Source organism: Drosophila novamexicana, unplaced genomic scaffold (genome assembly GCF_003285875.2).
Source record: "Drosophila novamexicana strain 15010-1031.04,08,12 unplaced genomic scaffold, DnovRS2.1 tig00001059-arrow-arrow-pilon, whole genome shotgun sequence".
Taxonomy (NCBI): Eukaryota; Metazoa; Arthropoda; class Insecta; order Diptera; family Drosophilidae; genus Drosophila; species Drosophila novamexicana.
Window position 1 is genome coordinate 1,312,354 of NW_020824837.1, and position 14,875 is coordinate 1,327,228.

General features: G+C 40.5%; 2 protein-coding genes across 4 annotated transcripts in view; both read left to right on the plus strand.

Annotated features, from left to right (window-relative positions):
- The window catches only part of LOC115765994, a 43,579-nt gene that overhangs the window by 12,338 nt on the left and 16,366 nt on the right, over nt 1-14,875 (plus strand). The gene's annotated exons all lie outside the window — the stretch shown is intronic.
- On the plus strand, nt 4,102-14,093 carry LOC115765990 (excitatory amino acid transporter). Of its 3 annotated transcripts, none has more exons than XM_030709755.1 (8): nt 4,102-4,120; nt 4,558-4,915; nt 9,273-9,455; nt 10,318-10,651; nt 11,452-12,030; nt 12,360-12,689; nt 13,471-13,585; nt 13,644-14,093. In XM_030709755.1, the coding sequence occupies exons 3-8, from the start codon at nt 9,290-9,292 to the stop codon at nt 13,809-13,811; spliced, it is 1,692 nt and encodes a 563-aa protein (XP_030565615.1). In that variant the 5' UTR covers nt 4,102-4,120; nt 4,558-4,915; nt 9,273-9,289; the 3' UTR covers nt 13,812-14,093. The 3 variants fall into 3 exon arrangements, with proteins under 3 accessions (XP_030565615.1, XP_030565614.1, XP_030565613.1); XM_030709754.1 differs by lacking the exon at nt 4,102-4,120 and adding an exon at nt 4,203-4,301; XM_030709753.1 differs by lacking the exons at nt 4,102-4,120; nt 4,558-4,915 and having other exon boundaries at nt 9,233-9,455.

Sequence of the window (14,875 nt, forward strand, 5' to 3'; positions counted from 1 at the left end):
AATGGACGCCACTCGGCGGGCCACACGGCGTTGCCCGCTCGGCCTTTCGATTGTCCGTCTCAGGGCTAGAAAGAGATGGGTCGTAAACAAAGACAGCTGCTCGGTGTCATTGTACTGCTCGGCTCGGCGCGCCGCCTCTTGCGTGCGCTCATTGTGAATAAACCCAAAAAAACAAATAAAACGAAGAGTGCTCTTATGCACAGCGTGTTCGACTAGCAGATACCCTGTTACCGGGCTAGATGTTAACGTGCTTTTAAGCTTATTTCTGTATTCCCTTTTTGTTTACCTTTTGTTTTTCCGTTACCAGAGCGAAGATTGCTTTAATACAGAGTATTAAACTAGCGATATCCTGTAACCAGGTTAGACAATTTCGCGCTTTTAAGATTCTTTTTAGTTCATTCCTGAATTACTTTATTGCTTATGGTTTGAGTATTACCGAACTTTTACATCATTAAGATGCCTTTCAAATCCATATATATACCGAAAATTAAGGCTATGATTTTCCAAAATCCTATTTTTTATGTATCTCTCGCTTCCATCCCCCTATCTACGTCTAAAACTTCAAAAGCTAGACATCAAAGGCAAAACGAGCTTATCCTCTTTTTTCGATATCTCGTTTCATTTTCGTAATATCGACAAATATCGATTTCGAGAATTAGTTTTTTGAGCATAGCTCGAGACCTATAAGAGCTTGATATTTCAAACTTGGTATATGTCTACTCGCATAGTGTATAGAGAGTATGATTATTTCACTTTTTGTATAACTACCCAGACAACTATAACCATTTATAGGGCATACACTGAGTAGACTATATCTCTACAGACATCTTCCGGGCTCCTTGTGCCTGTTACATAACTTAGCAACCAATCAAATTCATCTTATCCTTATCGCATGTGTACAGGGTATCGAAAAAGGAGGGGTGGGGGGGGGGGGGGGGGGGGGGGGCAGTCACAGAGCGCAACAATGTGCGCTGAGTGGGTCAGGTGCAGCGCCAGCCGTTCCCCCCGCCCAGCTCCATCAACTTGGGTATGCGCCAGCTGCGCGTGACTTTGTCCGCTGCGTTGGAGTGCAATTTTTAGAACTGACCCCTAATTGGCTTTTAATGGCTATTGGCTCTTATGCAAGTCAGCTAACCTTTTAAATCGGTTAACTGTTTAACGACAAACCGACTAGTTAGTCCGACTAGATAGTCGCCTGACTACCTGGTTTACTTACTAATTTATTTTGGGACCCATCACGCAATTCGCGTGCTCATAACTTATGCAAATTGCCCGATGCAACCATACTATCTCTCTCTCTTACACTCTCTCTCTCTCTCCCTCTCACACACACACTCTTACTCTCTCTTTCTCGCCTTCTCTTTCTCAGTGAGCTGGCTGATTTATTTTTATAATCTGCCGGCGCACCCCTCCGCTTTGGGGGGTTGTCAGCTGGCCGCCTTGCTCTAATATGCATATAATATATGCCTAATAATTATAATGACAAATGCAAATAACTAGGAAGAGCGCAGTTGGACATGTCACACCTGTAGATACTCTGCAAACAGTATAAAAGCTGACGTAATACAATTGGAAGAAGAGCCTTGTTTCTGACAGGTGCTTGGCTTATATAAATTGCATAATCTATGTTAAATTTATTAGTATTAAGTGCTAAGGGCTATTACATCTTAGTAAAGACTTTGCTCTGACTAACTTGATTACACGCATAGCCCAAGTCCTTAGAACTAAGAAGCTAAAATATGATACTAAAGCTTTCTTTTGGTTCGTAAGTGAACCCTAAGACGGTCAGAATTCCAATACCAAGTGGGTAAAAGGTGTTTCAACTTTCTTTCAAAAACATCAACAACAATGGATTGATGTGTCTGCGCGTCAAACCAATAAGGGGGAAGTCGCAAGCTCAAATTCAAAAGAAATGCTCAAAAACATGAATGATAAAACAATTTAAAACAAATTAAACAAAATACCACAATGAAATGCAAATGTCTAAATCTGACGTTAATTTTAAACTAATTTCGGTTGCATTTACAATATTTTAGTTTTATTTTTATACCCTGAACCCATGAACATGGATAAAAGGGTATAATGTACTTGAGCAAATGTATGCAACAGGCAGAAGAAAGGAAGCAACTTCGACCGCATAGGGTATAAATATTCGATCTAGCTATGTCAATCTCTCTGCCCATCTCAGAACTTACAACGGCTAAAGACTTGATATTTTGAACGTAGTTCCTCCTATTGCACGCGCAGTACGAGTTAGTTTCCGATAATCAATGGCTTGCCCCGTTTTCAAGCAATCGATAAATCGTTATCGAAATTCCGTTTCTTGAGCAAATCTCTTGTCTTTAGAGCTAGAGTCAATAAACTTGACATCTAGCTTCTGGAATAGTATACATAGATCAAGCAACTTGCATTTTATAGCTTCGTTCAGTTGCTAGAAAACATAAGACTGCCTTCTCCTTCAGGCCGAGTTTTCTACATGAATTATAAACGAATAATAATTGTCAGATTTGACTAGCTAACACAACAGCTCATTATAGAGTATAATTCTAGTTTTCGTTTGCCTTCTGCTGCGAAAAGAGTGTAATGCGTATTGCGAAAGAGCTAATTCGTTTATTTGTTTTCTCTATTATGCGACGCGGGTGGACAGGGGGGGCGTATGCGTTATGGCGGCCAAACCCATTTATCATCATTATTCTCACACCTTTCGGACACAATTTTCCACTTGAAGTCGACTCAATGAGTGCTGTGGAAATAACAATTTCAATTTTTTTTGCATAAATTGCAACTAATGGAAATTATAGCGTCATACGATCTCGTGTATATATATCTACTGTAATTTTTGCTTGATCGTCACCTTTTGCTGGGGTTGTTCATTTTTCGCCTCGCCAGAAGATTCTCTTAATAGTCTTAAAGTGTGTCAAGCCAAGCAATTGTCAATTGTTTTAGGCATACGTCTAGTTTTAGAGGCTGTCAAATGCATTGTTTGTGGACTCTTTGACGTTATTCGCGTGCACGTCATTACCCATTTACGTCCAACCACCCACCCACCCACCTTCTCGCCCCCCTTGCACCGTTGTCAAGCATTAACCCTTGCGGGTATTTTAAAATGAAAATAAGTAGAAAGAGTCTATTTCGAAGAAACCGAACATTTAATACATTACACAAGGCCTGCGGTAGTTAACTAAATCGTATAGTTAGCATCTATGTTGTGATATGTGGGAGAGCGTAGAGGGCTCTTGATCCTGCCAAAGTGCATTTATTCGGAGTGTTTTCTTTTCTGCAAATTTGCCATTTTAAAGTTTCGTCAAGTTTCTGCTTCGATTAATGCTTTAAATTACGAACTGAAACTCTGATTTCGATTTTACCAATTATTTTGTTATCGATTTTTATATCGATATCGATTGTTATAGTTTCAACATAGCAATCGATACATTGTAAGTAGCTGAAAGAAGACTTTCTTTCCTTTTTTTCCACGTTTCAGAAAAGAAACCTTATTCTTCATGGCAGTCGATCCCTAAACTAAATAGAAAAGACGGTAACCAAAGAAATAATGAAACAGAATTAAATAAAATAAAATACTATAGTCTACTACACTTTTTTCTTAACGGGTCTCGATCCCTAAACGTCCCATTCAGTGCTTCTACTAGACTCTTTAAATATAAACACAATTTAATTAAAAACAAAGGCACACGTTTAGACGGCGACGAATCGGCTTGTTTCGCACAATTTAGGAAGCTCTTACCCTATTCAGGAATATATATATAAATATATATTTATATATATAGCTAATGGCATCATAAGAACCCACCTACGAATGCGTCACACAATCCGTGACAAAATTATAGTACCCCAATGCTTGGGTATAAAGGCTACGTATGTAAATTCTCCGACATGTGTGTGTGTGTGTGTGTGTGTGTGTGACCAAAACAAAGCCAAAGAAATGTAGAATACAATTTATTTATTTTTTTTTTGTTTTTTCCGCCTATTTCTTGTTCAATTTGTGCAGCTGCCTAAAAGAAAAGCATTATCGCTCACTTCTCGTTCAATAGCCGAGCCCAACTGACGCGTCTCCGAGCCAGCAAACAAATCGCAGTTGTTAAACAGTTGGCAAGTGTCTACGGTACATATATATACACACAAATATACATATATATATATATATATATATACATGTATAGTACTAATCTATATATTAACGATCGTCTGGTTAAAACGCGATCCCTGCGCATTTTTTGACGCAGTTTACAAAACGTTTCCATTTCGAGCGGTTCCTCCGTTTCGGCGCGCTTTTCCGTGTTCAGGTAAAAACCGCCGGAAGTTTCACTTATATATAATATATCTATATACATATATATATAGCCAGACACGTAACTTATAATGCCCAGAGACAGCGAGCAGGTGCACAGAGCATAGCAAACGCGGCAAAAAAAGGAAGCAAAATCTTAAGCCCTTTGTTGTGGTGGGCTTTAGTTATTGCATCGCGATTGCGTTGCTCTGGTTACCTTCTCTCGCTCTCTCTCTTCCCTGGCCTGACCTAATTGAATTTGCGACACACAGGTGTCAGAGGTAAAAGGGGCCGCAGCTAAACTCGACCTTGCACCAACCAAACCACCCGTTCAACCGGCAGCTTGAAGGTAAAAAACCACTAAAACGGCTACAGCGGTGCAACGCATACTGCAACTGTTGATGCAACGGCAGCTCAAGCTGCTGCGAAAGTTCCACCAGTTGACTGCATTGGCACAAACGTTAAGTATACGCAACGTGGCAACGACAAATTAATTAAAAGTAAGAGCTAAAGTCGCAAGTGAAAAGTGGAAAGTGCAAAGTGAAAGCTGCTGCCAAGGCGCCAAAGTGTCGAGTGCAAAGTGTTTAGAAACCAGCATAAACCTGGGTAACTTGTGGCTTATTATTAGAGGTAAGTTCGGCGACAAGCCCATCAAATGTCAACAGAGCCGCACAGCAAAAGCAACAAATTATGTGTCCGAAATATGGTTATTAAAAGCTCATTAAAAATAACACATGTCCACAGAATATTTCGAATGCCGGGCAGCTGAAATTTATTTCTTACACGAAAATGCGGCACAAAAAGAAGCAAACCTTTTTTCTAGAATTGAATATACAATTTTCCAATTTTGTTTGGTTTTTGCAATTTTTTTGGTTTATTATTATTTTTATAACCCACCACCTCGTTAATTTCTTTCCCCATTTTTGTGGCGCAGTCAACTTTAAGCTGAAGGCATTCGCAAAGTCTGGCAAATATAATTTACTCAAATGCAATTATCGTTGGGTTTTTATGCAGCTGGCCGGCTCGAGGTCAACAAGAAAATATGAACACCAGAACTAATTCAAGAACCTTCTGGTTCTCTCAGCAGCACACTTTGCTTTTTATTCTAGGCTTGCAAGCGTCTTGTCTCCCTTTCAAAGCTTTAACTTGTTGGAAATTACAAGTCAAGCGTCAAGCCAACAACTCAGTCAGTAAAAAACACAAACATTATTTGACGGCTCGTTATTTAAGGCTCATTTATATTTTTAGTGAAAAGTACTTAATCTAAAAAATACATTACAAAACATTTTTTGAGACTTGTTCAACCAGCTTCTAGTCTTTCTTCTCCAAAGCCAACTCAAACATACAAATTGAATGCGATTTGCATTTGTTCACGTTTTAGAGAACGTACATAAAATGTTTTTGGCATGCTAAGGACATATATTAGTATTTTTTAAGATGATAAAGCGACAATTGGAAGTAAGCTGAAAAAATTGGAATACAATTTGTGTCTAAAACGAGGAAGTAATGATATTTCTAAATAAGATATAGCTATATATAGCTAAGATATAGGTTATAGGAGTCTGATGTTGATTCGATTTTGTATATATGAGAAAATAATAAAGGCCGAGTTTGGTCAAGACAAGACAAGAACTTATGCTTCGACTGATAGTTCCTCTGACAGCTATATGATATAATTGTCCGATTTTGATAAGATTTATATATATGAGAAGCAAAGGGTTAGCAAAACGTTCTCCTTTCCTGAAAAACTTAAAATAAAATGAAAACATGATCAAAAATATTTCAAAATATGAAATATTTTAATTTAATGAAATGTGAAATATTTTATCAAATTATTGTGCTTCGCATTTTTGAGTTAACATCAGCCCAGATTTTGTAGGCTAGTGTCTGCGATCGACGAGACAGCTAGAGATAAGAGTTGTGGACATTAACACCGTGTTCGAAGCAGCAAAAACACGCCAGCGACTCGAAGGTAATCATTAAATGGCACACACGCCAGCTCACACCTGAGCGGGCGAATCCCAAATGACCTTCGAGTGGGCCGACGGGAAAACAAAAAATAAGCTAAGAAAAGCAAATCGTGTCGAACGGCCATACTCAAAATATACTCGAATTAAAGATAAGCGCACAACTTAATTGAATTGGCAAACATTTTTGGCTCTATTTGAAAATGTTGGCACATTCGATTAAACGGGAACGCAGGGCGCCTGCTCAATGTCAGGTTCAAGTTCAAGTTCGTGGCACACAACATAAATGTTAAACATATATATATATATATAGATATGGATGCACATCATAATAAATCGCCACTGACAGCGTACAAAATGTATATCAAAGCGAAGCGGACAGCCGATGGCTGCGGTGGATATGCGACAGCACACATATCGTGCAATTATCTTAATTATTTGCCAGAGGATCGAAGGGACGGGCGTGTCAGCTAGTTGCAGACGTTCGTCATCTATGTAGTTGGCACATGGTGCTTCGGTAAATTTAGGCCACAACGACATATTCAAACGGATCGATGCGAGCCGCTGCTGGTACAGACCGCAAGTTAAATATATATATCTACAAGCACATTTGTGCCCTATTCAGTTGGATGTCTGCCCAAACGTTAATATGGCCAGCAGAGGCAACAGCTCCGCGACGGCTGAGCACATGATTTGAGAAATGACAGCTTGACAGGAGCCGCTGCAATGGATCGATAGCCGTGACCTTTGCCGCAAGACAACCAAACAACTGCACCACAGCCCCCCACAAAAGGCGGCTCATTAGAAACCATTAATAATCAGAGACAGTTGAGCTTTGGGTTTGGCTGCATTTCTAATACCCTTGCAGCAGGGCACATCTGTGACTTTAGGTTCTCTTCCTAAGTAATATATGGCTAAGGATCTGTGTGTTGAGTCCTTGATGAAAGTCTGTTCTTATAGCAGAGACAGAAAATAAAATTTGTTGTCTTGGTTCACGGCTTGAGCCTGGCTTGTCACATCAACAAAGCTAGTCTATGCTGCGATCCTGGGTCATTCTCATTTGATAATTGATAAATAAAACGTTTTTCTCTTAGTATACATCAGAAGGTCTGATCTACTCAAGCGCACTATAAAACAAATGAAAATGAAAAAAGATTTGTTTATAGAAATATTAGTAATATTATTAATATTAACAATGTTATTAGACCAAGATCATTTATTCATTATTATTATTATTCAGTTCACTCTTTTTGAGCTCAATTTTCGGCTTAAGGTTAATTTTATTGTTGGCTAAAAAAACACGTATAAATCTAGGCTAAAAGGATATCCAGGAAAGTTAGAATGTCTTCGACACGCTGAAGATTTAATATGTTTGTAGACTTTTGACTTAGGGTTCAGGAACCTTGTTTAGATGGTCTCCTTATTAATTCCTTAATCAAATGGGTTCCTGGCTGACTTGAATTCACTTTTGCAACAAATCTAATCCAAATGAGTCCAGCCCCTAAGGAGAGGAGTTATAAGTTATAATACTTAAGCTAATAATTGGCATTTAATACGCTTATTGTTAACTGTTAAGTGTCTCCTTCAAAGCGTCACACGTTTCGTAACAAAGTGATAAAACCCGCTACAAGACCATAAAAAGGCGATTAAATTGAGTAAGTAGAAAATCAAGAGTTGCCTAGGAGCAAGGATAACAATTTTGTGGCGTAGAGGCGGGCGTGCGGTCCTCTAGGTGCGTCAGTTCTAAGCTAATCAATTTAAGTCTTGAGTCCGTTTGGAATTTTCCGCTTCAAGGTAATTATGAGCGTCAATCAAACGAGCTGCAAATGCGTGTCGCCTGCGCTCCATTTCGACTTGCCGGCATTTGATGCCATAATGAGCGAGCGAGAGAGAGAGAGAAAGAGAGAGGGAGAAAGGAAGAGGGAGAGAGTGACAGAGAGTGACGCTCTCGAAGGCAGATTATGGCAAACGAAACTTCGCGCTCTCTGCAAGGACGTAGCAGCATAAAAGCGTGCGACAGGCCGAGAGAAGCGCATTCACAGGAGCAAGCTTCAAGTCGAAGGTTCGAGCAGCGCAGCAAACGGAAACGGAAGTGGAAATAGAAGCAGACGCAAATCAACAAAAAAAAATATATATATATAAAAAAAAGGAAAAAATAAACGAAGCAAAGTGCACAGTGAAAACGAAAGCAAAAGAAGTGCAGCTCGAGAACAGAGTGCAGCCAAAGGCCAATTAAAAGTGAGAAAGTGAGGCATTTTCCGCCGTCAAAGTCAGCATCAGCATCAGCGTCTCCGTCTCCGTCTCCGTGCTTGTCCCTTGGTGGAGTGAGTGCAGCCAGGCGCAGTGTCCGGCAGTGTGACACAGATTCCGAGTGAGCCTCATTGCCACAGCCACAGCGACAGCTACAGCAGCTGCAGCAGGAGCATTATCGATTATTTCGAGCGTTGCGGCAGGTGCAACAAGCCGTCACATACGCCCGGCCAGCGGGACGCAGTTGCTCCAATTCTAGGGGAAGCGGCCGCACAGAAAGCCACAACAACGGAGCCATTCAACGAGCGAGACTTGGTGTTAGGCGCTGTCCGAGACGCCGCTAACAGTAAAACGCGCACGTTGACGCTGAAAAAGACGACGCCACATCGATAGGAGTAGCCGCAGTGGGCGTGGCAAGCCAAGTGGGAGTCGGAGTTGGAGCTGAAGTCAACCAAATGGCTTACCTAATTAACATACTCAAGTTCAATGTGAAGTACTTAAAAAATCAATAATTTGCGCACAGAGTCTGTCAATTGTGGAGACAGCCCATCAACCCAGCAATATAATATTCTAAAGTGAGCCCTCGCTAAAAGGGACACACGCTCCGTTCCGCTCAACACACAACTCTAGCTGTCTCGCTCGCATTGCTTGTTCTTGTTCTTGTTCTTGTTCTCGTTGTTGTTGTTGTTGCTTTTGCTGCAAGTTTTGGCTCTTCTGTTTTATTTGTCCGACGGCCGCGCGTACAATGGAAAAGTCTGAGAAATTTTCAGATTACCTCTTCACCAAAATGGGTCCATCGAATATGACGGCAGCCGTGCACGGCACCGAGCTGCCACCGAAGACCACGGAGCGCAGCGATGCCCCCATCGAGCTGACCGGATATCGCAAATGGCTCTGCGATAATCTCATGCTTCTCGTCACGCTCTCCGGCGTCATGCTGGGCGTCATTCTGGGTGAGTAGACCTCAAATGGCCCAACAGTCAGTTGGGTTAGTTAGACTTCGACTTAGATATACTCTACCAACACAGCTCCCAACTAAAATCGTATGTGAATGTATCCTTAAATCAACTTTATAAATATTCTTAAATTAGGTATCAACTCTTCTTGATACTAAAAAAGTCCTTTAGGCAAATGGAAAAGAAGTTCGCGTACTTTTCGCAAGGAGATAGAAAAAAAAAGGGTATCCTCGACTTTAAAATATCCTTGTGAACATATTGTCGATAGATTATTCATATGACAGTTATGTCATATTACTTCCTGTTGTATATAGGATTTTGTTCATATTTAAGGAGCAAGGCTTAACAGATAAATGTTAGCCGGAAACGGTTCAGAATCAACTCAAACTGAAACATATTTGGACTTAACATTATCACAAACACAATCCAAGCAAAACGCTGAACTTCATTTGAGATCGATTTATGAAATTGATTAAAGTTTAGTTTTATTTTAATTAAATTAAAGATCCTAAGTAAATTTTTGCTCCTGATTAAATTCGCAAGATGTTAAACTATACATTTTTTATGCTGCGCATAAAACCAATATGCTGCTTCACACTTTGTGAACAGAGTATAAAGCACTGCTTGGATTAAACACAAACTGCTTTTAACAAGAGCTCGCATAGTCAAACTATTCGTAAAAAGTTCTTAATATTTGAGTCTCGCATTTGCGAGTTGAGGACTTGAAGGAAAGCGCTTGAACTAAGTTGAAAATGTGTTCAGTTTAAGAATTGACGACCTTGACTGCATTTTAATTGAAAGTCTTGCTTTTTTCTCTGCCTGCACTCACATGTTTCCTTCTCTCTCTTGTTTTGCGCAGGCCTCTCGTTGCGTCCGCTGCATCTGCACGAGGACTCGATCATGCTGATCTCGTATCCGGGCGAGCTGTTCATGCGCGTGCTGAAGCTAATGATTCTGCCGTTGGTAATTTCCAGCCTGATCGCCGGCTCGGCCAGCTTGAATGCCAAGATGAATGGCAAAATTGCGCTGCGCACGCTCTTCTATTTTGCCAGCACCTCGTTGTTCAACGCGGCGCTGGGCATTGCTCTGGTGCTGCTCATCCATCCGGGTAATCCGGACTTGCACAATGCGGATGATCGTGCGTCGGACAGGCGGGCGGTCAAATTGTTGGATAGCCTCTTGGATTTGGGCAGGTGAGCGAATACTTAAAAACGCGCGCGAAACGCGTTATATTGAACTGCTTGCAAGCAGTCGTGTGTGCACTGCTTATCGTGGTTTACAGAACCCAACATTTGTTAAGGGGAGTTTCGGGTCCACTCACATGATTTTAGTACGCTTAAGATAGAAAGATATATTTTGAAGCTTTCCTATATTTTTCTGTTGCTTATTCTTTATAAGCAATAGTTTAAGTGTTGAAGGTGTTATATATTTTATCTTATCATTTACCTATATTTGCATATATAAAAAGAACCATTAAACATATTAAGAGTAAGCGTCAAAAAAAGTAGTTCATTGCTATTGTTTTAAATAGCTTTTTATTGTTATTTATTTATTATTTATATGTTTTAATACAATCCTCCTATGCACATAGATTCAGTCCGTTAGATCTTTGAAGCATTTGTTGATTTTATTAATTTATTAAGATATTCCATTTGTTACCTTAAGTATGAACTTAAATGCCTTATGCGTTTTTATTTGGCAAGAAGATTCTTTTTAAATTTCGTAAAGTGGACTTTATCGTAAAATATCTGTGTATCAATAATTTAACGCACTGTTAACTGTTAGCAAAACTGTTAAGCAAATCTGCTTACCTGCCAGCAAGAACTGCTTGACTCTGATAAGTTGCACTGCTTATTACCTTTTAAAGTAACTGCTACAACTTCACTTCAACTGCTTGTTCCCTGCTTGACGTACTGTTAGCTTACACTGCTTACAAGACTGTTAACTTCTCGCGGCGTCCGTTACAGACTGTGAATATTTTGAATGCTTGCAGAAACGTATTTCCGGACAACCTATTCCAGGCATCGATACAGCAGGCGCACACCGTCTACCTGCCCAAGCCAATCCCGGTCCACAGCCCGAATGACACGGTGACAAATGATACGGCTGCGGCGCTGTTGCACGGCGTGGAGGCGCAACGACAGCTGCCGGAACTGGAGGAGGTGGTGCTGGTGCGGGACGTACAATATCGCAGCGGCACAAATACTTTGGGCATTGTGTTCTTTTGTCTTGTGTTTGGCACCGTACTGGGCACCATCGGGCAGAAGGGTCAGGTGGTTGTGGACTTCTTTGCGGCCGTCTTCGAGGTGATCATGAAAATGGTGACGTGCGTCATGTGGCTGACACCGGTGGGCATCAGTTCGGTCATCGCTGGCAAAATACTGAGTGTCGATAATCTGAGTCTGGTGATGGCGCAGCTCGTTTGGTTCATCATAACGGTGGCCATCGGTGTGGTGATCTACCAGTTCATTGTGATGCAGTTCATCTACTTTGTGTTCGTGCGACGCAATCCCTTCAAGTTCTACGCGGGCCTCATTGAGGCCATGCTAACCGCATTTGCCACCGCATCAACGTAAGCCATTAAAATCTATGCTCTCTCTCTCTCTCTCTCTTGCTCTCTCTTTGTGGAGACATATAATCCCCCCACTCTCTCACTCTCTCTGGTTGTTATGCGAACGTTTAACATGTTACAAGTATTTTTCCTTCTTTTTGGTTACCAATCGATTTGATATTCCATACGTTCTCTTTTATAAAAAAAAAAAAAACAAACTCTTTTGATTTGAAAACTCACAAAACTCACAAAAAAAAAAAAAAACAAAACAATCGAATTTAAATCACAATCGATAACGAATTTGAAACCACGCCCGAAACGCACTTCAATTGATCTGGCAACGCCTGCAGCGCCGCCGCCTTGCCGCTCACATTCCGCTGCATGAACGAGAAGCTGCGCATCGATCCGCGCATCACACGCTTCGTCCTGCCCATCGGCTGCAACATCAACATGGACGGCACCGCCCTCTTCATAGCCGTCGCCTCCATCTTTATAGCCCAGATGAGCGGCATGGTACTCGGCTTTGGCGAACTCCTCACCGTCCTGCTCACCTCCACGGCGGCCTCCATGAGCTCGGCCAGTGTGCCGAGCGCGGCTCTGGTCCTACTTCTGGTTGTCCTCACCGCCATCGATGCGCCCGTTCAGGATGTGACGCTGCTCTTCGCCGTGGATTGGTTTGTGTAAGTAAACCAGGTGAACATAGACACATACAGTGAAAACTCCCTTGAACGCACCAGTATGTTTCCACTGCAAAGGCATCGTTTCTCTTTTTTTGACTGTCTTTCGCTTAGAGGAAGATGTTTTTTGATACTATGCAAGCATGTTTAGAAGCATATTTTATAAGTGAACTGTTCATCATAGCCAGGTCTGTCTGTACCTTTGTCTGTTTCCATGCAAATTGCTCTACTTTCAGGAAATATCTACATTATTTCTCTTTTCTTGACTGTCTTTCGCTTAGAGGAAGATGTTTTTTGATACTATGCAAGCATGTTTAGAAGCATATTTTATAAGTAAACTGTTCGTCATAGCCAGGTCTGTCTGTACCTTTGTCTGTTTTCATGCAAATTGATCTACCTTCAGGAAAAATCTACAATATTTCTCTTTTTTCGACTGTGTTTCGCTTAGAGGGAGATATTTCTGACACTGTAAAGCATATTTAGAAGCATATTTTATAAGTAAACTGTTCGTCATAGCCAGGTCTGTCTGTACCTTTGTCTGCTTCTAAGCAAATTGATCTGGCCGGTTTGAACTTACCTCCAGAATATATCTACAAATATCTGATGATAAGTAGATGTGTAGATAAGTTACAATCGATTGGATCGGAGCACTATATCATATCGCATATTTATCAATCTGGGAAAAAAGAAGACAACTTGGAGCTCGAGTCCGCAGGGCAGCTGTGTCCGTTAGGCAGAGTTTTTACTGTATTTGCGTGGATGTTTAAAGGCTCAGATATTGCAGTGATCGCATTCGCACCACCAACAACATGCTCGGGGATTGCTATGCCGCCGCCGTCGTCGAGGAGCTGTCCCGCAAGGAGCTGATGGCTCTGGATGCCGCTGCTGTCAATTATCAGGTAACTCAGGTGATTCGCACTACCCTCTGATGCTTGATGCATTTGATGCAAAATGTAGGATCTGCCCGCTGGCACGCCCAATGGACTGCATGTTGGCCTGCTCGAGGGTCAAACGGAGCTGGAATCGCCCGGCAAATGCCAGCTGAACGATGCCGTCGTCGTGGACATGAACGCCGTCATGAACAATGTGAATCTGCAGCAGGAGCAGAGCAATCGACGGGTCTAAGCCGGATTTGGATGCAGCATGCAGCACCAGCACGTAGAGTACCACCAATAGACCACAGTGTTCCCCCCAATAACAACAACAACAATACCTTTTGAAAGACTTTTTTTTTTATATTTGATGAAGCCACTTTTCAGCGAAAAAATAGAAATATGAATCCAACTGTTTGAGAGACTGTCCAAATAGAATTTAGCTATGATTTGAGCCCACCCCGAAACAAATAAGAAGAAGAATCCAAAGTATATCATATATATACACACACACATATATACACCTTATATATATATGCACTTGTATACTTATACACTCAAAAAAAAATGTGCTACTAATTTTGAAAATTTGCCTTACATGAAAACTTTTTCTATTTTCCTTAAAATTCAAAATTGTTTTTTTTCGGTTGATTTTTTTTTTAAAAACGTAAACTTTTTGAAATTGGAAAACTTTTTTATTTGCGGCAAATCTTGATAAAAATGTAGGTAACAATTTTTTGTTGAGTGCACGTATTCGAATTTGAATTTTGAGATCTGACCAAAATATCAGTAGATAAAAATATATACAAGCGACTCGGATCGCAAATGAATATATATTAATAATAGTTGAAAAACAAAGTAGACTTCACTTGCAAGATTCGCATACATAGACATATATACCACACACATATGAATCAATTAATAGGCATATGAAAAACGAATAAAAGAAGAAAAAAAATGGTAGACAACAAATATTATTATATACACAAAACCTACTTCAAGAAGAAGAAAGAAGATGAAGAAGAAAACAAACATTTTTGTGATGTGTTTTAAACTATATGCATAATCTTTATGGGTATTATTTAATAAGCGCCTCGGTCGGCTAGGCGACCTATTTTTGTGATTGTGTCATTGACGGCGAGAGTGGAAAGTTTATAATATATTTATGATTTATGACAATTTTCTAATATATATCATATATATATCTATAACTATATGTACTATATACCTATGATTTCAAAGTGCAAATGCGCAGGTTGTAAACGAAGCTGGCCTAGTTTTAGATTTACTTATTTAGTTATTCGAGCCCACCTCAGT